General features: G+C 44.2%; 1 protein-coding gene across 3 annotated transcripts in view; it reads left to right on the top strand.

The window, feature by feature from the left end:
• LOC120940022 (protein adenylyltransferase SelO-like) overlaps window positions 1-25023 on the top strand; it is a 90710-nt gene that overhangs the window by 1215 nt on the left and 64472 nt on the right. For all 3 annotated transcript variants that reach the window (XM_040352547.1, XM_040352548.1, XM_040352549.1), the window contains exons 2-8: window positions 2997-3302; window positions 5184-5302; window positions 16175-16303; window positions 19822-19886; window positions 20041-20097; window positions 21039-21137; window positions 24060-24127. In XM_040352547.1, coding sequence (XP_040208481.1) covers window positions 3074-3302; window positions 5184-5302; window positions 16175-16303; window positions 19822-19886; window positions 20041-20097; window positions 21039-21137; window positions 24060-24127 — 766 coding nt within the window. In that variant the 5' untranslated portion in view covers window positions 2997-3073. The remainder of the gene's footprint in view (window positions 1-2996; window positions 3303-5183; window positions 5303-16174; window positions 16304-19821; window positions 19887-20040; window positions 20098-21038; window positions 21138-24059; window positions 24128-25023) is intronic.

Genomic DNA, 25023 nt, shown 5'->3' with positions numbered 1-25023 from the left:
ATGCTAATTAGGTATTTACGCCGATTCAGAAACGTGCGTCCCGCCGGCGCATTGTTTTACGTCGTTTACTTTAGGTTTTTTTCGGCGTATAGTTACCCCTATATGCTATATGAGGCGTAGCTAATGTTAAGTATGGACGTCGTTCCGGCGCCGAGTTTTGAAAATTTTACGTCGTTGGCGTAAGTCATTCGCGAATAGGGCTGGACGTCATTTACGTTCACGTCGAATCCAATACGTCCTTGAGGCGTACTTTGGAGCAATGCACACTGGGATATTTCATGAACGGCGCATGCGCAGTTTAAAAAAAACGTCAAAAACGCGGGGTCATCCTAAATGTTAAAATAAAACACGCCTACAACGTCCCCATTTGAATTAGGCGGGCTTACGCCGCAACACATACGTTACGCCGCCGTAACTAAGGACGCAAGTTCTTTCTGCATACGGAACTTGCGCCCAAAGTTACAGCGGCGTAACGTATCAGAGATACGTTACTCCCGCAGAAAGATGCGCTCATCTTTCTGAATCCGGGCCCAAAAGTTTACACATAGCTTCCAACTGTCCCTGATTTCGAGGGACTGTCCCTGATTTGGAGCAATGTCCATCTGTCCCTCATTCCTCCTCATTTTGGTCTGATCTATATAGATGTATATAAAATGCACTTTTTATCTCTCAAAAAGTGTTTTCCAGAGCTAAACCTTTCATCCGATTTCTAAATTGCTGCATTTGTACATTCCAAAAGCCAATATAAAGGAATAGTAGTGGTAAAAAAAAGCACTTGTGGGGTTAACAAATCTTTTTTTTTTTTTTGTACAATTCTCCTTTAAGGGGGCGTGGTAAGGGGTGTGTCCTATTCCTGCATACTTTTGCTGATAGGTGTCCCTCATTCCCATCTCAGAAAGTTGGGAGGTAAGTTTACATATCCCAGTTCTTAATACCGTGTATTGCGCCCTTTAACATCAATGACAGCTTGAAGTCTTGTGGATGAGGCTCTTTATCTTCTCAGATGGTAAAGCTGCCCATTCCTCTTGGCAAAAAGCCTCTAGTTCCTGTAATTTCTTGGGCTGTCTTGCATGAGATCTCCCCAGAGTGGCTCAATGATATTGAGGTCAGGAGACTGAGAAGGCCACTCCAGAACCTTCACTTTATTCTGCTGTAGCCAATGACAGGTTGACTTGGCCTTGTGTTTTGGATCGTCATGTTGGAATATCCAAGTACGTCCAATGCGCAGCATCCTTGCTGATGAATGCAAATGTTCCTCCAGTATTTTTGATAACATACTGCATTCATCTTGCCATAAATTTTGACCAAATTTCCTGTGCCTTTGTAGCTCACACATCCCCAAAACATCAGCGATCCACCTCCGTGTTTCACAGTAGGAATGGTGTACCTTTCATCATGACAGGAGTGGTATCCGGTGTGGTCTTCTGCTGCTGTAGCCCATCTGCTTCAAGATTCAATGTGTTGTGTGTTCAGAGATGTTATTCTGCATTCCTTGGGTGTAACAAGTGGTTATTTGAGTTACAGTTTCCTTTCTATCATCTCGAACCAGTCTGCCCATTCTCCTCCGTCCTCTGACATCAACAAGGCATTTTCATCCACACAACTTCCACTGACTGGATATTTTCTCTTTTTTGGACCATTTTCTGTAAACCTGAGAGATGGTTGTGTGTAAATATTCCAGTAGATCATTCATTTTTGGAATACTCAGACCAGCTTGTCTGGCACCAACAATAATGCGACATTCAAAGTCACTTAAATCCCTTTTTTTCCCCATTCTTATGCCCGGTTTGAACCTCAGCAAGTCGTCTTCACCACGTCTAGATGCCTAAATGCTATAAGTTGCTGTCATGTGATTGACTGATTAGAAATTTGTGTTACCAAGCAATTGACCATGTGTACCTAATAAAGTGGCCAGTGACTTGTGTGTATATCTATCTATCTATCTATCTATCTATATATATATATATATATATATATATATATATATATATATATATATATATATATATATATATATATATATATATATATATATATATTATTATTATACAGGATTTATATAGCGCCAACAGTTTACGCAGCGCTTTACAACATCAGGGAAGACATTATAGTTACAATACAATTTAAACAGAAATGATCAGAGGGCCCATATATATATATATATATATATATATATATATATATATATATATATATATATATATATACCTGTACTTCTCCCAAGACCTCCTGCTCTTCAGCCTCTTATCTTCTCCTCCCATGCTCACCTCCAGGACTTCTTCAGAGCCTCTCCCATACTCTGGAACTCCTTACCCTAAACTGTCCAACTATCTCCCACTCTGTCCACCTTTGAGCTTTCCTTGAAACCCCCAGAGAAGCCCATTCTGCCTCCACATAATAAGATGAACTTTTACTTTCTCCATCAGCTCTTCCCCCACAGTTGTTACCTCTTGTATCCCTAGACTCCTCCTTTTTAGGACTTATTCACATGTGATTTGATCTTTGAAGAGTGTTTCACATTTGGTTTGCTCTTCAGAGAGCATTTGACAGGCAGTGAGAAGGAGCTGTATCGCGTCCTCATCATCTGCTTTTACTCCTTGCATATAGTTACAGGGCACTTGCAGAGAATGGGTTGCGCCTGGTGGGCACTAAACCTACCAAAAGCAAGAGGAGGTATAGTTCCTGCCACAGTATGTGTACGGCGCCAGGCGCTGCCTCTCCAGCTAAAAGGGAACGTAGAAGCACAGCTCAATTGAGAGGTTTTACTCCCCCGGCCTCAAGCATTAGGGCGAACAAGCCTTTGAATTGTAAGCTCTAACAAGCAGGGCCCTCGGATTCCTCCTGTATTGAATTGTACTGTAATGTCTGCCCTCATTTTGTAAAGCACTGCACAAACTGATGGTGTTATGTAAGTGCTGTATATAGTAAAATATATACTGTATACACACACATCTGTTACTGTACTGAACCTTTTCTCTGATTATTTTCTATTCCAGGTGGAGGACTGCTGTGTGGAGTGATAACAATGGTTCGGACGGAGATTTCCTATTGGATGTAGTTTTGAGGATTTTTGATGTCAAACAAATGGTTGAGTTCCGGCATGTTGCTGAGTGTAGCTGTCATGTGTCTGTGGACACTGTGGAGGGCGAGTTGCTTGGCCTGGACTGCTCACCCCATATTAAGTACAAAGAACATTAGAAGTACATTCCTGCAATATGCACTGAACAGCTCTGAGCACTGTGTAATAAAAAGTAAAGTGTCTTCTATGAATTTATGGAGCGTGTCAGCGGAAGATGTCCTAGGTAAACCAATTCTTTAAAAGAAACACAGGGCTGTTCTTCTGAAGGTGCTATCTGCTCTCTATTTGCTCCCTAACTGCTCGCTATCTGCCCCCTATCTGCCCCCTATCTGCTCGCTATCTGCCCGCTATCTGCTCTCTATCTGCCCCCTATCTGCTCGCTATCTGCCCGCTATCTGCTCTCTATCTGCTCCCTAACTGCTCGCTATCTGCCCCCTATCTGCTCGCTATCTGCCCGCTATCTGCTCTCTATATGCTCCCTATCTGCCCGCTATCTGCCCCCTATCTGCCCCCTATCTGCTCGCTATCTGCCCGCTATCTGCTCTCTATCTGCCCCCTATCTGCCCCCTATCTGCTCGCTATCTGCCCGCTATCTGCTCTCTATCTGCTCCCTAACTGCTCGCTATCTGCCCCCTATCTGCTCGCTATCTGCTCTCTATATGCTCCCTATCTGCCCGCTATCTGCCCCCTATCTGCTCCCTATCTGCCCTCTATCTGCCCTCTATCTGCCCTCTATCTGCCCTCTATCTGCTCTCTATCTGCTCCCTAACTGCTCGCTATCTGCCCCCTATCTGCTCGCTATCTGCCCGCTATCTGCTCCCTAACTGCTCGCTATCTGCCCCCTATCTGCTCGCTATCTGCTCTCTATCTGCTCCCTATCTGCTCCCTATCTGCTCTTTATCCGCTCCCTATCTGCTCTCTATCTGCTCGCTATCTGCTCGCTATCTGCTCCCTATCTGCCCCCTATCTGCTCTCTATCTGCTCCCTATCTGCTCCCTTTCTGCCCCCTATCTGCTCCCTATCTGCCCCCTATCTGCTCCCTATCTGCCCCCTATCTGCTCCCTATCTGCTCTCTATCTGCTCGCTATCTCCTCTGGCTTTAATACGTTGAGTGGCCTCCATCCAGTATGCATATAAGGACTTCTACATTTTCTCTGATGTTTCTAGACCCCATACTTGTTTTAGGTTAGTAATTCAAGTATAAGAGGCAGTGGATTAGCATAGCAGCCAGTCAACTAGCTTTGTAAGTATTAAAGTAGTTGTAAAGTCAGAAGTTTTTATTTTGAAATTTAATGAAAAAAACAACCTGCTAGAGTGCATCGCATACTAGCTCAGTATGAAATGCTCACCTTGGATCAAAGCTGTCGCAGCGGCCCTGCATACTGCTGTGACCGGCGACATGTCTCTCTAAATTATTTCGGGGTTCATGGGCTCCGGCACTGTGATTGAGGCGGAGCCGCAATGATGTCACTCCTGTGCATGCACGCGGGAGCCGCTGGTCACAGCACAGCTATTGAAGAAACGGCCGAGCGGGCACATGCGGATACAGTGAATATATCCTAAACGGTGCAAGTTTAGGAGATATCCATGGTACCTATAGGACTCTCCCTCCTCATTGGCTGAGAATGCAACGCGGTACCATTGGCTCCCGATGCTGTCAATCAAAGTCAGTGAGCCAATGATGAGAGAGGCCGGGCTGGGCCGCAGCTCTGTGTCTGAATGGACACAGAGCTGCGGCTCGGCTCAGGTGCCCATATTGCAAACTGTTTAATGTAGGGGCACTCAACAGTTTGCCAGGAGGGGGAGGGGGGAATGAGTCATAAGAGGGCCAATGAGAGCTGCAGAGCTGGAGGTGTGTCTGTGTAAATACAGGATGTTAACAGGCAGCAGCTTCAGCTGCCCACAGCTAAAATGGCTGCAACCAGACTTGGTGGAGGGAGATTTCTGCAACATATTTGGCAAGAACAGAATTACAGTATATATAAAATAATATGCAAAGTAGTTGGAGGGAAGCTTCAGAATGGCAAAGATGTTTTTATTACAAATTATGTGAGACTGCAGTTCCTCTTTAAGTGTTTTTTACTTTTTTTGTGTAAACATACAGGTGAATTGCCAATCGACCCTATTGAGGAAAACTACCTAAGAAAAGTGAAAGGTTGCATCTTCTCTTATGTCTACCCAACTCCATTTGCCTCTGAGGTACAGCTCGTTGCTTTCTCTGAGGTACGACTCATGTCCATATTATATAATGTATTCCTGCATGGATGGTAGAGACATTTTCTCCTGTTTGACACTAAAGCCCTGTACACACGATCGGATATCTGATGGAATCTTATCCGATGAATTTTTTCATCAGATATCCGATGAAGCTGACTTTCATCAGTCTTGCCTACACACCATTGGTTAAAAATCCGATCTTGTCCAACGCAGTGACGTAAAACACAACGACGTGCTGAGAAAAATGAAGTTCAATGCTTCTGAGCATGCGTCGATTTGATTCTGAGCATGCGTGGATTTTTGACCGATGGATTTCCCCACAGACGATCGTTTTTTTTTCTATTGGTTTTTTAACCATGGATAAAAAACAGATGAACCGATCAGTGGAGGTTCACCCAGAAATGTTAATTTTTAACATTAGATTGATGCTCATTTTGTGAAGGGGAATCGGGTAGTTTTTTTAAAATCAAAGCAGTACTTACCGTTTTAGAGAGCGATCTTCTCCGCCGCTGAGGGACTGGGCGTTCCTATTTGATTGACAGTCTTCCGACAGGCTTCCGACGGTCGCATCTATCGCGTCGGCGATTTTCCGAAAGTAGCCGAACGTCGGTGCGCAGGCGCCGTATAGAGCCGCACCGACGTTCGGCTTCTTTCGGCTACTCGTGACGCGATGTATGCGACCGTCAGAAGCCTGTCGGAAGACTGTCAATCAAATAGGAATGGCCAGTCCCGAAGACCATACCCGGAAGCGGAGATCACTCTCTAAAACGGTAAGTACTGCTTCGTTTTTAAAAAAACTACCCGATTCCCCTTGACAAAATGAGCCTCAATCTAATGTTAAAAAAAAAAAATTCGGGTAAACTCCCGCTTTAAGGCCTCATGCACACAGGATGATTTTTTAAATTCTTCCAAAAGCCAGCAGCGTTGTAAAAATGTCTATCACTTTTACAAGCACTTAGGCACATTTGCAGGCATCAAGTAATTTAACCAGAAAGGATTTACCCCATTAATGACCGGGCCATTTTTTGCAATACGGCACTGCGTCGATTTAACTGACAACTGCGCGGTCGCGCAACGATGTGCCCAAACAAAATGTATGTATTTTTTTCCACAAATATCACCTCTGCGGTTTTTATTTTTTTGCGCTATAAACAAAAATAGAGCTACAATTTAAAAAAAAATGCAATATTTTTTACTTTTTGCTATAATAAATATCCCCAAAAAATATATAAAAAAAGTATTTTTTCCTCAGTTTAGGCCAATACGTATTCTTTTACATATTTTTGTTAAAAAAAAATCGTTTGATTGGATTGGTTTTTATTTTTTGCGCTAAAAAAAAGAGATAAGACTGACAATTTTGAAAAAAAAATTATAAACATCCCCTAAAAAATATAAAAAAACATTTATTCATCAGTTTTGGCTAATATGTATTCTTCTACATATTTTCTATCAAAAAATTGCAATAAGCGTATATTAATTGGTTTGCACAAAAGTTATAGCCTCTACAAAATAAGGGATAGATTTATGGACTTTTTTTATGTTTTTACTGGTAATGGAGGCGATCTGCGATTTTTAGCAGGACTGCAACATTGTGGCAGACAAATCTGACCCCAAGTGACACTTTTTGGGTACCAGTGACATTATTGCAGTGATCAGTGCTAAAAAAAAACTGTTCAATGTATAAATGACACTGGCAGGGAAGGGGTTAACAATAGGGGGGGCGCTCAAATGGTTAACTGTGTTCGCTGGGTGTGTCCTAACTGTGTGGGGGATGGACTCACGGGGACAACACAGAGATCGCTGTTCCTGATCAGTAGGAACAGCAGATCTCCATGTTGTCCCCTTTTGGAATGGGGATCCACCCACAGTATCTATTGCATGAAACAACGTACAGGTACGCCGTTTTGCGCAATAGAGCCGACCTGCCGCAGGATTTGTACTGTGGGTGGTCAGTAAGTGGATAATTGACCAGAATAAATAATTTATTTTGGCTAATGAAATTAATTGATGCTCAAGCACTAACCGTGCCTAGCATTAACACGCATTTTCAAGTGTCAAGCGTTTTTTTTTTTTGCTTGCCCAAACTCTGCTGCTCCTGTACGCACTAGCAAATGTTTTTTTTTTTTTTTCAGCCTCTAAACTCTCCTGCCACTAAATGCTGCTAAGAGTCAATGGGCCAGATCCACGTAGCGCGGCGCTTTCTTACGTCCGGCGTAGCGTATCTCAGATACACTACACCGCCGTAACTTACAGCGTATTTTCCGTATCCTGAAAGAATTTGCGCCGTAAGTTACGGCGGCGTAGTGTAAGGCCTCGTACACACGACCGAACATGTCTGCTGAAACTGGTCCGCGGACCAGTTTCCGCGGACATGTTCGGTCGTCTGTACGGCCGACCGGACCTGATTCCCGGCCTAGCGGACAGGTTTCCAGCGGACAAATGTTTCTTAGCATGCTAAGAAACATGTCCGCTGGAACCATGTCCGTCGGACATGTCCGATGGTTAGTATGACTCATCGGACATGTCCGCTGGGCCGAAATCCCCCGCATGCGTTGAAGTGATTTGACGCATGCGTGGAAGCATTGACCTTCCAGGGTCGCACACGTCGCCGCGTTATCGTCGCGGCCACATCGCGACCACGTCACCGCCTTCGCTGTCCGCGGGGATTTTGGTCTGATGGTGTGTACACACATCAGACCAAAATCAGGCAGCGGACATGTCCGATGAAAACGGTCCGGCGGACCGTTTTCTTCGGACTGTCCGACCGTGTGTACAAGGCCTAACTGTGTCGGCGTAAGGGCGCGCAATTCAAATGGATGAGATGGGGGCGTGTTTTATGTTAATACGTCTTGACCCGACATAAATGAAGTTTTTTTTTTACGGCGCATGTGCCGTCCGTGGGGGTATCCCAGTGCGCATGCTCCAAATTAACCCGCAACAAGCCAATGCTTTCGACGTGAACGTAATTCTACGCAAAGCCCTATTCGCGAACGACTTACGCAAACGACGTAAAATTTTCAAAATTCGACGCGGGAACGACGTCCATACTTAACATTGAGTCGCCTCATATAGCAGGGGTAACTTTACGCCGGAAAAAGCCTTACGGAAACTACGTAAAAAAATGCGCCGGCCGGACGTACGTTCGTGGATCGCCGTATCTAGCTAATTTGCATACTCGATGCGGAAATCGACGGAAGCGCCACCTAGCGGCCAGCGTAAATATGCACCTTAGATCCGACGGCGTACTAAGACGTACGCCAGTCGGATCTAGCCCAGCTTCAGGCGTATCTTGTTTTGTGGATACAAAACAAAGATACGCCGGAGCAAACTAGAAGTTACACAGCGTATGAATAGATACGCCGTCGTAACTTCTTCGTGGATCTTGCCCAATGTGTGCATGGACGCATAAGCTAACATGCAGGGGAGATTAGAGGCAGGAAAAAAATGCCAGACGTCCCTAGGAGCAGCTGCAAAAATATCCAGTGTGCATGAGGCCTTAAGCTGGTCATAGATGGGTTGAAATTTGTTCGATTTAGCAGGGACTGCGTGTGGCCGCTCCTGCTTGGAGCAGTTGAATGGGCTTGTTGGGGGGGAATCTCAATCAGTGTATACTGACAGCAAAGAGCCCCCTTTGTTGGAATACGATGGGGGTGATTTACTAAGGCCCCTTTCACACTGGGCGTTTTTCGAGCGTTATTACAGCGTTATTACAGCGTTTTTCGAGCGTTATTCGAGCGAAGCCTCATCTGCAATCCCAATGTGCTGGTAAAGCACCGCTAATACCCTAACGTTTTAGGGTGTTTTTGCAGTGCCTCAGTGTGAAAGGGTAAGGCGTTTTTACAGCGCTTTTCAATTAATTTCAATGGAGATAGGTGTTTTTGGAGCGCTTTTTTCAGCACCCAAAAGCTGCTCCAAATATGCTGCTTGCAGGACTCAGTGTGAAAGGGTCCATTGAGATGCATGGAGAGCGTTTTAAGAGCGCTATTTTTAACGCTAAAACGCTGTAAAAACGCTTCAGTGTGAAAGGGGTCTAAAACTGCAGAAAATCTGTGTGATCGGCGAGCCAGAGAAAGAATCCGCCATCACCAGAAGTGAACCATAGAGAAAATCAAGGGCCAGATGGTCCCCAGCAGTCTCTGTGACTCTTTTTACTACGAATGATGGCGATCTGCGATTTTTTTCGTGAGTGTGACATTATGGCGACATTATGGCGGACAATTTTGACACATTTTTGGGACCATTGTCATTTTCACATTTAAAATGCATTGTTTATTGTGAAAATGACAGTTGCAGTTTGGGAGTTAACCCCTTCAGCGCCCCCTTGTGGTTATGTGTTCCCTGAAGTGTGTTTACAATTGTAGGGGGGTGTGGATGTAGGTCTGACGTCATTGATTGTGCGTCCCTATACTAGGGAACACACAATCGATGACAGCGCCACAGTGAAGAACGGGGAAGCCGTTTTTACATACAGCTCTCCCCGTTCTTCAGCTCCGGGGACCGATCAACGGGGTCTAACGGTGATCGGGTCCGCGAGTCCCGCTGGGCTTTATACAACCACGTACAGGTACGTGATTGTGCCCAGCAGTGCCATTCTGCCGACGTATATCGTCGTTAGGCGGTTAAGCAGATTGTGTTTGTCTTATGTTGTTACTTAGATGAGGATCAGATCACATTTTATAGCATATTACTGCAGAAAACCAAGGGGTTTACATACTTTTTCTTGCCACTGTATATTTAAATGAAAGTTCATTTGCTTGAAGTTCACCTTTGAAGTAAAACTATGATCTCCCATTAAAAAATAAATAAATATATAAGTACATCTGCACTAAGTTATCCTACAAGTACGTGAATGAATACCCGTTGAGCCTGTTATTGAATTCAACCTTATGCAACTTATTGTATTTGTGTGGCAATGATGATTCACTTTTCCTGAATTCAGAGCAGAGTTGCCAATCTCATGTAGGCTGTTCCTGCCATCCTACCCACATCCTGGGAATAAGTTTTTATATATAAGGGGCTTGTTCACGGTGTTTGTTGAGTTGCATTTTCCTGCACACCAACTGCACATATATGGTCTGAACAGGGCACATGTGATGGCTTGCTAGAAACTTCTCAACGTATTTCTATGCATTAGTCTTCTCTCAGTATATATGCGTAGGGCAATTTGATTAAAGTGTCTTGTAAAAAACATTTGATCTGCGCAAGGCCTTCAAGAAACAGTGATTTTTTTTCAGACCAGCTCCAGATGCTTTCATCAAAGATGTTACTGGTGGCAAAAGTACTCCTCTTTCCCAGTCGGAAAAAGCCTAAGGTCCCGTACACACAAGAGGATTTATCCGCGGATACGGTCCACCGGACCGTTTCCGCGGATAAATCCTCCCGAGGATTTGCGAGGATTTTGATCCGATGGAGTGTACTCACCATCGGATCAAAATCCGCGCCTAAATCCCATCCCGATGACGTGTCTTTCCGTTGCCGCGATGATGACGCGGCGACGTGCGCGACGCTGTCATATAAGGAATTCCACGCATGCGTCGAATCATTACGACGCATGCGGGGGATTCATTCGGACGGATTGATCCGGTGAGTCTGTACAGACCAGCGGATCAATCCGTTGGGATGGATTCAAGCGGATAGATTTGAAAGCATGTCTTCAAATTTTTATCCGCTGGAAATCCATCCCAGGGGATAAAAATCAGCGGAAACAGATCCGCTGGATTGTACACACCAGGGGATCTATCCGCTGGAGCCGGTCCGCGGATCAATTCCAGCGGATGGAGCCTCTCGTGTGTACGGGGCCTTAGGTGCAGACCATGGGCGTCTGCTCCATAGGGCAAGGGGTGTCATTTGCCCCCCCTGGAATCGTCAGGGAGTGCCAGGAGCAGGGCCGAACTGGCCCTGGGGCCGATTTAAGCGATGACTGCAGCGCTCCTCTCCCCTCTCCCCTCTATGTCCCTTATTTACAGTGCCTGTCCCTCTTCTGGAATTAAGTCCATGTGTCCCTCATTCCAAAAGGTTCCTCTTTTCGACCTTAAATAAATATACTGTCAATATAGTGTATTGTAAAGGGGTCCAGTGATGCAGGGTGCTGTGTAATGTAAAGGGGTCCAGTGATGCAGGGTGCTGTGTAATGTAAAGGGGTCCAGTGACGCAGGGTGCTGTGTAATGTAAATGGAGCCAGAGGTGCAGGGTGCTGTGTAATGTAAAGGGGTCCAGTGATGCAGGGTGCTGTGTAATGTAAAGGGGTCCAGTGATGCAGGGTGCTGTGTAATGTAAAGGGGGCCAGTGACGCAGGGTGCTGTGTAATGTAAAGGGGTCCAGTGATGCAGGGTGCTGTGTAATGTAAAGGGGTCCAGTGATGCAGGGTGCTGTGTAATGTAAAGGGGGCCAGTGACGCAGGGTGCTGTGTAATGTAAAGGGGTCCAGTGATGCAGGGTGCTGTGTAATGTAAAGGGGTCCAGTGATACAGGGTGCTGTGTAATGTAAAGGGGTCCAGTGATACAGGGTGCTGTGTAATGTAAAGGGGGCCAGTGATGCAGGGTGCTGTGTAATGTAAAGGGGGCCAGTGATGCAGGGTGCTGTGTAATGTAAAGGGGGCCAGTGATGCAGGGTGCTGTGTAATGTAAAGGGGTCCAGAGGAGCCGTTGTGGAGAGAGGGTACACAGTAGTGACAAAGAGATATTGAAAGATGCAGGGGGCACAGTGGGGTGTTTTTACTTTTTAACGTGGGGGGCTTTTAACCCCTGCTAGCGGTCAAAGAAAGGGTAAAATGCGACTGTGTATCGCTGAAGCACCACCCTCTGAAAAAATTTCAGTGGACGCCCATGGTGCAGACTGCTAAATCTTGTCCCTCTCTGAGCATTAAAAAGCATCTCTTTTCAATCGTTATTCTCTCCATACTTCTCATCACCTTATCAACAGCCAAAAAAGTCTTCACTTTTTATCACTTGCCTCCAACAATGCGATTCCGAGACACTGGAAATATGATATTTACTCCCAATTGATTGAATGGTGTGCTGAACTAACCTGTGCATAAAACGCAGAAATATTAAAAACTCCCAGGGGATGCACTCACCAGATATCAGATCTCAAAAAGCATTCATTACACATCCGTTTCCATCATCTCTGGTTACCACCTTAATTAACCACTTGCTTACCGGGCACATATACCCCCTTCCTGCCCAGGCGAAATTTCAGCTTTCAACGTTGTCACGCTTTGAATGACAATTGCGCGGTCGTGTGACATGGTTTCCAAACAAAATTGGCGTCCTTTTTTTCCCACAAATAGAGCTTTCTTTTGGTGGTATTTGATCACCTCTGCGGTTTTTATTTTTTGCGCTATAAACAAAAATAGAGCGACAATTGTGAAAAAAAAATAAAAAATTTTACTTTTTGCTATAATAAATATCCAATTACATTTTTTTTTTTGTTTTATCAGTTTAGTCCGATACGTATTCTTCTACATATTTTTGGTAAAAAAAAAGAAATCGCAATAAGCATATAGTGATTGGTTTGCGCAAAAGTTATAGGGCCTACAAAATAGGGGATAGAATTATGACTTTTTTTTTTACTAGTAATGGCGGCGATCTGCGATTTTTGTCACGACTGTGATATTACGGCGGACACATCGAACACTTTTGACACATTTTTGGGACCATTCACATTTATATAGCAACCAGTGCTATAAATATGCACTGGTTACTGTATAAATGTGACTGGCAGGGAAGGGGTTAACACTAGGGGGCAAGGAAATGGTTAATGTGTGCCCTGCATAGTGTTTCTAACTGTGGGGGGAGAGGAGTGACTGGGGGAGGTGACCGATGGTTATCCCTATATACAAAGGACACACCATTGGTCTCCTCTCCCTGACAGGACATGGAGCTCTGTGTTTACACACAGAGCTCCATGCCCATGTCTCTGTGACTGACGATCGTGGGCGCCTGGCGGACATCGCGGGACGGAGGCCGTATATAGATGGCCTCCCGGCAATTAACATCCACATTGCGGCCGTATATAGTCGTCTGGCCGGCGGGAAGTGGTTAAACTTGATGTTCAATTCCGTGATTATATGTGGAAAATAAAAAATTCATATAGAGCAGTACCGTTTTTTAAGCTTTAATGACCCAAAAAGAAATACACCCTTGTACATAAATGCGTACCAAACGAAGATTGAATACAGGCAAAAATGTGTGTTGTATTAGCTCTCACTAACTTGACCCTGAAGACTGCTGTTGTTCAGTTCCTCCAGCGGCTTCCTGGTTAGCCTCCGTCGAGCGCACACGTCACTTCCGGTTTGGTTGATGGGGAGTCCCGCTCTGACTTCCCATCACATTTTTTCCTGTATTCAATCTTCGTTTGGTACGCATTTATGTACAAGGGGGTATTTCTTTTTGGATCATTAAAGCTTAAAAAACGGTACTGCTCTATATGGATTTTTTATTTTCCACATATAATCACGGAATCGAGCATCAAGTTTAATTAAGGTGGAAGCGTGGCGGTGGGTAGGTAGAGGCTTGGTAGGTAGAGGTGTGGCAGGGTAGGTGGAGGCGTGGCTTGGTAGGTAAAGGTGTGGTGGGGTAGGTGCCTGTTTAAATTTTAAAAGCAGCAGCAAACCTTTAGAGTGTTATATTTTTGATTAACCTTTAAAGCTTAATGTCTACATTTACACTCTTGGCATCTTTTGGATATGAGGCAGCTTTTGGAGGGCTTGGTTCGGTTCCCCTCGGGCCTAGCAGACTGTTTACCACCAATATCTCAGACACTTTTTTTTTACAGGTGACTATGTTTGGGCAATGTATTGTCAAACCTTAAAGCTTCTGCAGAAAGGTAAATAGAGGGCTGATGGGAAGACCCTCCGGTTACTGGAGTGGCAGCCGCCACCAGTGTAGGGACCTGTGTTGGTACAGCCGTACCTGGCCCCTGGGAGGGTTCCTCAGACTTTTTGTTGAGTCTTCTTCTAGGAACAGCCAATTGTCTTGTTTGTCCAGCTACATTGATAGTTGGTGATTCAGAAGCTGCTTATGAGAATCTTTTAAGAGATTGATGACGTAGTGGATTCCTGTCATGATGGCTTGAAATGAAGATCCTCTTCCTCATATTCACTAGCAAATCGTCCTCTTCTCATCACCTAGTTTAACTTTTCTTCCAACATTTTGGCCATCTTCAATCCCAAGAAAGCTGCACCTCTCCAGCGCCATCTAATAATTTGTCCATGCAATCTGCAATGTTCCGAACCCGAGCGCCCGGTAAACTACATACTATTTGGCGATAATGGTCTTTGTGACAGATTGCCCTCTGTATTCTTCCAATAACCGAATCCCCTACCACTAGTATGTGCCTATCCTTTCTGGTAACTTTGCCCCCATCTTCGTCACATGCTGTTGAAGTCTCTGTGTGAACCTCACATGCTGTTGAAGTCTCTGTGTGAAGGTCACAGGCTGTTGAAGTCTCCGTGTGAAGACTACTTAACATGGCTAGACTTAACATGGCAAGTCTAACTATACGCCGCAAAATACCAGCTTTAACTATATGCCGGAAAAAGCCGACAAGAGACGACGTAAAGGAATGCGCCGGCCGCTCGTGGATCGTCGGACATAGCTAATTTGCATACCCGACGCGGAAAACGACGTGAACGCCACCCAGCGGACGCCGAAGTATTGCATCTTAGATCCAAAAGGCGTACGAGGACGTATACCTGTCGGATCTAACCCAGATGCCGTCGTATCTTGGTTTGAGGATCCAAACCAAAGATACGACGCGGGTAATTTGAAAGTACGCCGGCGTATCAGTAGATACGCCGGCGTACTCTGTCTGTGAATCTGCCCCTCTATCTCCAAGAAATGTTTTATATTTTGGATGGGCTTTCAAAGGCACCAAATATAGCAAAAACGTTTAAAATGTCATTTTATTTGTACAAACGATTAAAAGAAACAACAGATCTCATAATACAGCATAATTATAAAAATAGGTCATTATGAACATGATCATTATATAACCTAAACCATTGTCCTTTATAGGTCAGTAAACACTGTTCTTATGTACATGTATAAAAGACCCAACTTGTTTCAACTCAAAAGAATCTTCAGGGATAAAAACATGATGGTGCCTAGAAACCACGTGGTACCTTATTTTCTGATTCTAGCATGAACTCTGTGTTAAGTTGATTAAGTAAGTAAGGAAGCACTTCTGTAAAAAAAAAAAAAAAGCATCCCTTTAGATTCTCCACTCCCTAAACTTCAACTTGAAGGATCTCCAGGCTTCTTCCATGTGAAGGTGTGCCCCAAGTTTCTAGAGTGGGGTTGACGACTGTTGGCCATTCATATGCTGTGACATCTTGCATCTCAGATGCCTCAGTGCAAGAGGTGTTGACCCAGGGCTACAAACTTGGTTTTTGGTCCCTGCCCCCTCCTCGTTTCCTCACTTCAAGCCTATGGGGTTGATTTACTAAAACTGTACAGTTTTAAAATCTGGTGCACCTGTGCACGGTGGCCAATCAGCTACTAAATTACTTATTTACAAAATTTTGTAACAGAAGCTAACAAAGACATGTTTTTTTTAATTTTCTGTCTTTTTTTCCCATTTTCTTTAGAAAATAATAATAAAAATAACTCTGTGGTTATTAACACCAAATGAAAGCTCTATCTGTCTCAAAGAAAAAAATTATAACATTTTTGTTTGGGCACAGCATTGCATGACCGCGCAATTGTCATTCAAAGTTTGACAGCGCTAAAAGCTAAAAATTGGCCTGCGCAGGAAGGGGGTGAAAGTGCCCAGTATATAAGTGGCTAATATGATTATAGATTGATCAATAAACTTGCATGAAATTATTTTCAAAATAATATAACACTAATGTGAGAACGTAATAATTTTTTCCCCCAGGATCTTCTGGAGGGTCTGTTGGATCTTGACTCATCTGTTACAAGCTCCATGGATTTTTTACAGTTTGTTAGTGGTAGTAAAACCATTCCAGGCTTTGTTCCATTGGCACATAGATATGGCGGTCACCAGGTAAGCATACATTATACATTCATTTTTACAGATTGTGCATAACGTTTTTTTTTTGCTCTCCCAATAATTGATGGAGCCGAAGTGGTGCCTAAAAAAGGCAGTCAGAGGGCAAATCACTAGTATTAGGCCTACACAAAATCAGTGCGCATCCACACAAAAAAACTACAACATCAACAAATGTAAAAGTAGAAGTGAATCCAAACACCATAGACAAGTGTACAATCAAGAGTGTCCAATAGTCGAATAGTTAAAGTTCATACATCGAACATTTTCAAATGGTTAAAAATTCATACATCAAAGTTTTTGGCAATAAATCTACAACCATTCACCAGTGGAACGGATACACCTTGATATTGGTAGATAAACCCCTTGTGCCCTCCACCGAATACTTCAATACAGCAGATTACAGATAAACCACTCCAGGAGCTTTGCAGTATTCCAATGCATGCTGCCCACTGTTCCAATCCACACCAAATGGTCGGCATACCAGGCATCATCATATGTTTAAAAATGAACAGGGGCCCACATAGTGTGAAACCACTAAAGTTGCATTTATTGTGAAAAAAAAAAGAAAGATACTTACAATAATGTAATAATAATTTAATATAAAAAGCACAGAGAGAGCACTGTGCCTCCACCAATTGGCGGGAGTAATGATGTCACCAGTTAAGGCCCGCTCAGCGCATTTCGCTGTCAATCAGCGTCGTCAGGGAAAGTTTTTAAAATGTATGGCCCGGATTCACATACATTGGCGCATATTTATGCCGGCGTAGCGTATCGAATATACGCTACGCCGATGCAGCGGACAGAGGCAAGCACAGTATTCACAAAGCACTTGCTCCCACTCGCTCTCAAATCTACGCTGGGTTTCCTCTGCGTATTCCGGCGTAGGTGGAAGTGGGCGTGAGCCATGCCAATGAGGCGTGACCCCATGCAAATGATGGGCCAAGCGCCATTGAAGTACTTAAAACGAACGGCGCATGCGCCATCCCAGTGCGCATGCTCAGAATCACGTCGAAACAACTGCCTAAGATACGTCGAATCACTGTGTACGACGTGAACGTAACCTACGCCTAGCCATATTCAGGTACTACGTAAACGACGTAAAATACAATGGCTGTGTTCCCTGGTCCATACCTTTGCATGGGTTGCGCCTCATATATGGGGAATAACTTTACGCCGGACGTACGACTTACGCTAACCGCGTATATTATGCGCCGGGCGCAAGTACGTTTGTGAATCGGCGTATCTCCCTCATTTGCATATGTGCATCGAAAATCAATGGGAGCGGCAAATGCGCCCAGCGTAAATATGCGCCCATGATACGCCGGCGTAGACAAGTTATGTCGGTCGGATGAAGCCTATTTTCAGGCGTATCTAGTTTTGTGGGCACGGCGCACAGATACGGCGGCGCATAGTTACATTTACGCGGCGTATCTCGAGATACGTCGGCGTAAGTGCTTTGTGAATCCGGGCCTTTATCTTTATATCTGCATTGCAGGGATGCTGGTATGTTGCCTATATAGTTTTTTCAGGAAAATAGCTCCACCTCTGACCCTGTATGATAGGGCTTTGTGCCTGAATGGGCAGCCACCAAGCAGCAGTGCTGTCATGGGGAAGGGGGGTTAGTCACATGCTTTCCATAAACAGAAGTGCCGGATATGTTTGTCCACGACTAGCGGTTGCACTACTAGTGGTTGAAGGGAGCTGTGGGGAAGAGAAGAGAAAGTGAGTATGTACAGGTGAGGGGGCTCAGTGAGCAAAGTACAAACTCACTTTTATGTTGCAGGTATGTCTTTTTATTGCCAACAGTTGACATTAAAGCCCATTTAAACTTTCATATTTAAATCAGCTAGATAAATTAACATTGGCATAAAAACAAAAGGAGGGGAATTTACCAAGACTGGAGCAGCTAGAATCTTGAGCAGCTGTGCATGGCAACCAATCAGCTTTTAACTTTAATTTTTAAAGGTTAACTTAACAAATTGAAACTGGAAGCTGATTGGTTACCAACTGCTTCTGTCTGCTTCAGTATTAGTAAATTCCTTGCTTAGGTGTTTAAAGTCCTGTAGTTGGGTTTCTTTAGAAAGTAGTCACAGTCTGACAGGAAAAGCCTTTTGCTTTCCATTTGGAAACAGTAGTCTCTTTGCAGGGGTCCAACCCAAACCCACACAGAGAGCAAGGGTCCTTCTCTGTTATATGCTGACAGGGGACAGGCTTTTCTACTCAGGCTGTGGATGCTTTCTAAGGAAAACACACGGTAACACTTTCCACACTTTTTGTTCTGATGCACCTGAAATCTGTTTTGCTAATTTCAGCTAAAAGTTCAGTTGGAGTTTAACCATTGATTCTGATTCAGTAATTAAAATAATCTATCAGCCTGGGCTCACACTTGTGCGATGCGGGAACCAGCGTGATTACAGCGCCGGTTCCCGCATTACATCTCTCCCGCAGGCAGTTCACACTGCCTTCTGCGAACAATAAATTGTTAATGACACCCCCAGATCGGTTCACAGATTGCAGTGCGAACTGTGAACTTGCACAGGAATCGGATCGCATAGGTGAGAACACCCATGCGATCCGATTCCAGTGTAGAACAAAAAGGCCCAGATTCACGTACAGCAGCGTATCTTTGTGCGGGCGTAACGTATCCTACTTACGTTACGCATCCGCAAGTTTTACAGGTAAGTGCCGTATTCTCAAACGAAAGTTGCGGCGGCATAGCGTAAATAGGCCGGCGTAAGCCTGCCTAATTCAAGTGTGGTAGATGTGGGCGTGTGTTATGTTCATTTTATGTGACCCCACGTAAATGACGCTTTTTATGAACGGCGAATGCGCCGTCCGTGAAAGTGTCCCAGTGCGCATGCTCTGAATTAACCCACAAGAAGCCAATGCTTTCGACGTGAACGTAAATGACGCCCAGCCCTATTCGCGAACGGCTTACGCAAACGACGTAAAATTTTCAAAATTCGACGCGGGAACGACGTCCATACTTAACATTGGTACGCCTCATATAGCAGGGGTAACTTTACGTCGGGAAAAGCCTAACGTAAACGGCGTATCTGTACTGCGTTGGCCGGGCGTACGTTCGTGAATTCGCGTATCTAGCTGATTTAAACATTTCTAGGCGTAAATCGGCGTACACGCCCCTAGTGGCCAGCGTAAATATGCAGTTAAGATCCGACGGTGTAAGAGACTTACGCCGGTCGGATCTAATACAAATCTATGCGTAACTGATTTTAAGAATCAGGCGCATTGATACGACCGCTCAGACTCAGAGATACGACGGCGTATCTGGAGATGCGCCATTGTATCTCCTTTGAGAATCTGGGCCAAAAAGTCCCTGCACTATTTTCGTGCAAATCCAATTACGTGTTTAGCCATGGCTGAACTTGCATTGCACAGACATCGCATGTGATCTGAACCGCAGTGCGGGTGCAAATCGCATGCGATGTCTGTGTTTGGTATAGTGTGAACCTAGCCTCAGTGTGTTTTTTTTTTTTTTTCCTCCTCCATAGTTTGGCGTTTGGGCTGGTCAGTTGGGAGATGGAAGAGCACATTTAATAGCCACTTATATTAATAGGTAATGTATCCTTCCTTGCTGTGTGTGTTCTTCAGTACTGTATTTTTTGTCACAATATTTCTCTCACCCCTATCACTTTAATACGAGATACATTTGTTGTGTCATGTTTCCTATATTCCTAGTTTTGTTAGCTCTTTAAAATTCTGTTGTTTAGGTTTGGAGAGAGGTGGGAACTGCAATTAAAGGGATCAGGGAAAACGCCATATTCCAGGTAATATTATCACAGTTATAATATTCTCTTCAGCAACCAGATTAAAATGTGTGTATAGCATTACACATACAGGCCCGGATTCTCGTACGAGTTACGCCGGCGTATCTCCAGATACGCCGTCATAACTCTCGGTCCGAGCCGTCGTATCTATGCGCCTGATTCTTAGAATCAGTTACGCATAGATTTGTATTAGATCCGACCGGAGTAAGTCTCTTACGCCGTCGGATCTTAACTGCATATTTACGCTGGCCGCTAGGGGCGTGTACGCTGATTTATGCCTAGAAATATGTAAATCAGCTAGATACGCGAAATTCACGAACATAGGCCCGGCCGACGTAGTACAGATACGCTGTTTACGTTAGGCTTTTCCCAGCGTAAAGTTACCCCTGCTATATGAGGCGTACCTGAGGCATACCAATGTTAAGTATGGACGTCGTTCCCGCGTCAAATTTTTTACATTTTACATCGTTTGCGTAAGTTGTTCGCGAATAGGGCTGGGCGTCATTTACGTTCACGTCGAAAGCATTGGCTTCTTGCGGGTTAATTTGGAGCATGCGCACTGGGATACTTTCACGGACGGCGCATGCGCTGTTTGTAAAAAGCATCATTTACGTGGGGCCACATAAAATTTACATAACACACGCCCACATCTATCACATTTGAATTAGGCGGGCTTACGCCGGCCTATTTACGCTACGCCCCTGCAACTTTCGTTTGAGAATACGGCACTTGCCTGTAAAAGTTGCGGAGGCGTAACGTAAATAGGATACGTTACGCCCGCACAAAGATACGCGATTCTACGTGAATCCGGGCCTTAGATTCATTTTTTTTCTTAAAAGCTGTTATGTGTGTCTTTGTTCCTGCTATACACTTTCCTAATGTACCTCCCCTGTATACAATTGTAGAACTGTAATAATGCTGGTCTGTCATTTCATCTGCAGGGATGGTGATGGGAGAGCTGTACTCCGTTCTTCTATAAGAGAGTTCCTGTGTAGTGAGGCCATGCATTACTTGGGGATTCCCACCAGCAGGGCTGCCAGGTACATGTTTAAAGCGTTTGTTACCCCAACATTTCATATTCCTGATATGTGTCTGCTGTACCGTGTACTTGTATGAGAAAGTATCCTGTTCTCTTTGTATTGCTTCCTTTATGTGAAATCCCTGGAAAAAAGAAATGTTCCTGGACTGCCGCACTCTGATAGGCGATTTATTGAAACAAATAAACAAAGGATAAAATCCAAAGCTGTATAACATCCAAAAAATCATGCAACACTGCAATCAATGGTAGAAAGTGGCCATAGGGGACAAAAAAGCTAACATGTTTCACATCATGGATAGATGCTTAGTCATAGCTCATTATGTGAAATCCATGTTGTTCCTGCTAGTCCCCTTGCTTTACTATTAAAAACTGACCATACTAGGTAGGAGAGCACACCATGGTCAGTTCTCTAGCTATGCTGGGAACTCAGTATGCTCTCCTCCAATGATCAGACTTGTCAGTGTGCTGCTGTTTCTTCTCCCTCAACTATTATGCAGCTGAGAACAGAGAGAATGTTATCACTTATAAAAAAGGGACAAAAAGGTATTTATATATTTTTTTTATATCTGAACACAAATGTTTTTCCTTTCATTTCTATTTAAAACTGAATGGGTTATTTTTAGGGTTGTCCAGATACCGATACTAGTATCGGTATCGGGACCGATACCGAGCATTTGCGGGAGTACTCGTACTCGCGCAAATGCTCCCGATACCTAAATAGAATACTTTTTTTGTATTTATCAACATGTTCTATGAAAATTCTTTGAGTTTTTTACTACTGCGTGACAAGCAAATAAAACATTTTTATTCATTTTTACTCATTTTTATTCTTTTATAATGTCTTGAGTTAGAGTTCTTCATAATTCTAAAGAAAATATCCTTAGTCTGTATTGTGGTTTGAAAACTGTCACATGACATTTAAAAAAAGTATCGGTATTCGGTATCGGCGACTACATGAAAAAAAGTATCGGTACTTGTACTCGGTCCTAAAAAAGTGGTATCGGGACAACCCTAGTTATTTTGCAAAGTGATTGTTTACAATCACTTTAAGGCCCGGTACACACGAGCAAACATGTACGGTGAAACCGGTCCGTCGGACCGTTTTCACCGTACATGCCTGCCAGAGGGCTTCTGTACGATGGTTGTACTAACCATCGTACAGAAGTCCGCGCGTAAACAATATGCGGGGCGTGTCCGCGTCGTCGCCGCGACGATGACGCGGAGACGTGGGCGGGCCTGCCATTTAAAGGCTTCCACGCATGCGTCAAAGTCATTCGACGCATGCGAGGGACGGCGGGCGCTCGGACATGTACGGTAGGTCTGTACTGACGACCGTACATGTCCGAGCGGGCAGGATTCCAGCGGACGGTTTTAAAACACGTCCAGGAATATTTGCCCGCTGGGAAAAGGCCCGGCGGGCAAATGTTTGCTGGAATTCGGCCCGCTCGCGCCCACACACGACCGAACATGTATGCTGAAACTGGTCCGCGGACCAGTTTCAGCATACATGTTTGGTCGTGTGTACGGAGCCTTAGTGTTAAATGGGTTGTAAAGGTATTTTTTTCCCCTAAATAGCTTCCTTTACCTTAGTGCAGTCCTCCTTCACTTACCTCATCCTTCCATTTTGCTTTTAAATGTCCTTATTTCTTCTGAGAAATCCTCACTTCCTGTTCTTCTGTCTGTAACTCCACACAGTAATGCGAGGCTTTCTCCCTGGTGCGGAGAAAGCCTCTTGAGAGGGGAGAGGGAGAGCAGGAGTGTCAGGACACTCTCTACTTTGCAGAGAGAGAAAGGAGCTGTGTGTTAGTGGGCGTTCTGACACTCCTGCTCGCCCTCTCCTCCCTCAAGAGGCTTTCTCCACACCAGGGCGAAAGTCTCGCATTACTGGACCATAGGGTCCAGATGCAGAAACGTTCTATGGGGTGGATTTCCTAAAGGCAAAGAGACTATGCATTTTGCAAGTGTGGTTGCTCCAGAGCTTGATTAATGAGGCAAAGCTTCACTTTTCAAAGAAAACCCAATCACATGCCAGGTAAATAAAAAAAATAGCACTTTTGCTTGCACATGATTGGATGATAGAAGTCAGCAGAGCTTCCCCTCATGTTTTAGGCTCTGGAGCAACCGCACGTGCAAAGTGCACAGTCTATTTCCCTTTGGTAAATCCACCGTTATGTATATTTGTTTACATTTAAGGTATGAATCTATGAACTCTGGTTTGCTGCAGGCTGGCTGGTAAGTTAAACTGGGAATTTTTCTTTGTTTAACATGCATTGCCCTTCTATGTGCTCCTTGCTGTTAAGAACATTTATAGGTTGGAGCAGTTGCCGTTTGTTTGTACCGTTGGTTGTTTGGTAAAGGGGATGCACTGGATGCCTTCCCTACCATTGTGCTATTTGCTGGGTGTCCAGTGGACCATTGTGCCTTTAAAGAGGGGTGGGCTACCTCCAAGCATACCTGCCCTCAATTTATCCATTATTATATATGTGCTACTTCCATGGAGACTCTCAAAATGTATAGAGTTAGGACTGCAGATACTACTGGGGTGCCGTGACGTGGCCTCTGCAGCTTACACCTATATTTGCAAATGTGTGCAAACTAAATCGCTGTTTTTAACATGAACTGTTAGACGGGGCAATTTGGTTTGTTATACCAAAAATATGAAAAATGTGAATCCCACTAGTAAAGGATGTAGTACTCACCCTATAAATATGGGGGGGGGGGGGGGTTGTTGTCTAAACATATATACTACCAGCCAAAAAAACTGAAGACACTACACACCAACCTGAGTTAACTACAAAAATTAGATTTGTTGCAGGCTGGCTGGTAAGTGAGCTGCGGATTTTTCTTTGCTGTTTGATCTGAATCTATGAATTACAATTTTAATTTCCTGGAACTAACATATATATATTTTTTTTTATACCAGTCTTGTTGTAAGCAATGATGCGGTTTGGAGAGACCAGTTCTACAATGGACATGTGAAGAAAGAACGGGGTAAGGTTTAGTACAAAGTGGGTTTTGAACATTTAACAAAATAATTATGTTGTGCTATCAAACAAAGAGCTACTGCATAAATAATACAACCCATTAGCATAGGGATATCGCATAAAAATCATCTCGTGAAATTCAATTCATCAAAAAGTGTCCAAGGATGATAATTCAATAAAGTGCACAGTGCAAAATCAGTCCAAATAAAAAGTGAACAGTGCAAGAAATATTTTGAAGTAAATGTGTATATCGCTCCAATCTTCTTATGTAACCATATGCCACTCCACGCCCAGGTGCGCACCCAACTTACAAACTGCTTACCGACTGGTAAGACTAGGCTAGTGGCTTGGCTACACTTTTTAGAAGGGATTCCTGCTGGGATGGATGGATGGCACACTTCAAGACACAGAATTAGGGCTCCCAGAATACTCTGCAGAAGAAGCTCAGGGGACTGTAGAGATGAGGAAGGAACTCATAGTGTAGTGGTATAAAACTTCACCAGTTTATTAAAACAGAATACTACTCACACAAGGCAGATGAAATCAGGAAAGTAGATAACTCCGCACAGTCATCAGCCTAGCAGGTATGATTCTATCCTGTAACTCAACCCGGCGTGTTTTGTCCAATTGGACGTCATCCAAGGGTATAGTAGACTCCTACATCCCCGATTGACGTCCCATTAGACGAAACATCGCTACTTCCCTTTTTTTTGTTTGATAGATGTATTAATGATTTTGTAAGGGCCTTATGGGTGAGTGTGGCAGAATCAGCAGAGTGAAAGTTAAATTAATACTAACCTCCCATTGGGGAGATTTCGCTGCTTCACTTTCTGTCATATAGCCAAAATAGGAAGTGAGAGGAAATCCCTCCAAAGTGAGGGAATCCCTGGTTGTCACCAGGGT

Source organism: Rana temporaria, chromosome 5, assembly GCF_905171775.1.
Source record: "Rana temporaria chromosome 5, aRanTem1.1, whole genome shotgun sequence".
Classification (NCBI taxonomy): domain Eukaryota; kingdom Metazoa; phylum Chordata; class Amphibia; order Anura; family Ranidae; genus Rana; species Rana temporaria.
Note: the sequence above shows the minus strand (reverse complement) of the source record. Positions and strands in the feature narration are given on the sequence as shown.